Source organism: Penaeus monodon, chromosome 30 (genome assembly GCF_015228065.2).
Source record: "Penaeus monodon isolate SGIC_2016 chromosome 30, NSTDA_Pmon_1, whole genome shotgun sequence".
Lineage (NCBI taxonomy): Eukaryota > Metazoa > Arthropoda > Malacostraca > Decapoda > Penaeidae > Penaeus > Penaeus monodon.
This window is the reverse complement of record NC_051415.1, coordinates 31,144,138-31,144,901: the sequence shown is the minus strand read 5'-3', so window position 1 is coordinate 31,144,901 and position 764 is coordinate 31,144,138. Positions and strand designations below refer to the sequence as shown.

General features: G+C 40.3%; 1 protein-coding gene across 1 annotated transcript in view; it reads left to right on the top strand.

Moving 5' to 3' along the window:
• Window positions 1-764, top strand: part of LOC119592412 (MAM and LDL-receptor class A domain-containing protein 2-like) — a gene marked incomplete at its 3' end in the record, with an annotated part of 16,276 nt that overhangs the window by 8,375 nt on the left and 7,137 nt on the right. The window contains 1 exon segment of the mRNA XM_037941233.1: window positions 552-707. Within this exon segment, the coding sequence (XP_037797161.1) occupies window positions 552-707 (156 nt within the window).

Here is a 764-nt window from a genome sequence, read left to right as displayed (position 1 = left end):
TGCATCGGCAGTACCTTGTCATTCGGATTACACGTGTACTGTAGATTGATATTAACGGCCCAAGTACAGCAAATTAGGGTTCTAAATTCAGTCGTTCTTTTTAAATGCACTATATTTTATATATCTCAAATGTTTTAATTAAAAAAATACTCTGGAGGATTACGCTATGAAGTTTAAGATTGGTTATAAAAGATGACTTAGATGGCCTTAAAAGTTATAAACACTTGTTAAACAATTTAGTACTACTGTTTCTCCATCGCTATCACATTTGAATAGCCACTACACTCCTAAAACTGGATTAAGGGGGATCATGCGACCATTTCTAAATATAAACCAAAGGATTATAATCATAAGAAAACAGAAGCTGTTTAACATCTACCTTCTGACGTTATGAACCTGTACGTTTAAAATTTCCTCTGTTACTATATTTATATGAGCACACAGCGACCCTTTAAGTGTTCAAAAAATAGATGGGGAGAGAGTATTTATACAAACAACGTAAAACCTTCCACAAATAGCAAAGCATTCCAAAACAACTCGCATTTCCACAGGGCACTTCCTCTACGTGGACACGAAGATGGGATCTAACTCCGCGATTCGACTCGTGTCCGAGGAGATCCCGACGAGCGACGCCGGCCACTGCTTCTCCTTCTACTACTACCTGCACGGGAGCAAGCCGCCCTCTCTCAGCCTCTACCTCGAAACGGGTCGGTTGGGCGTTTTCATTTCTTTGTGGTGCGGGTCTTTGTTATTTGTCCCTGTCC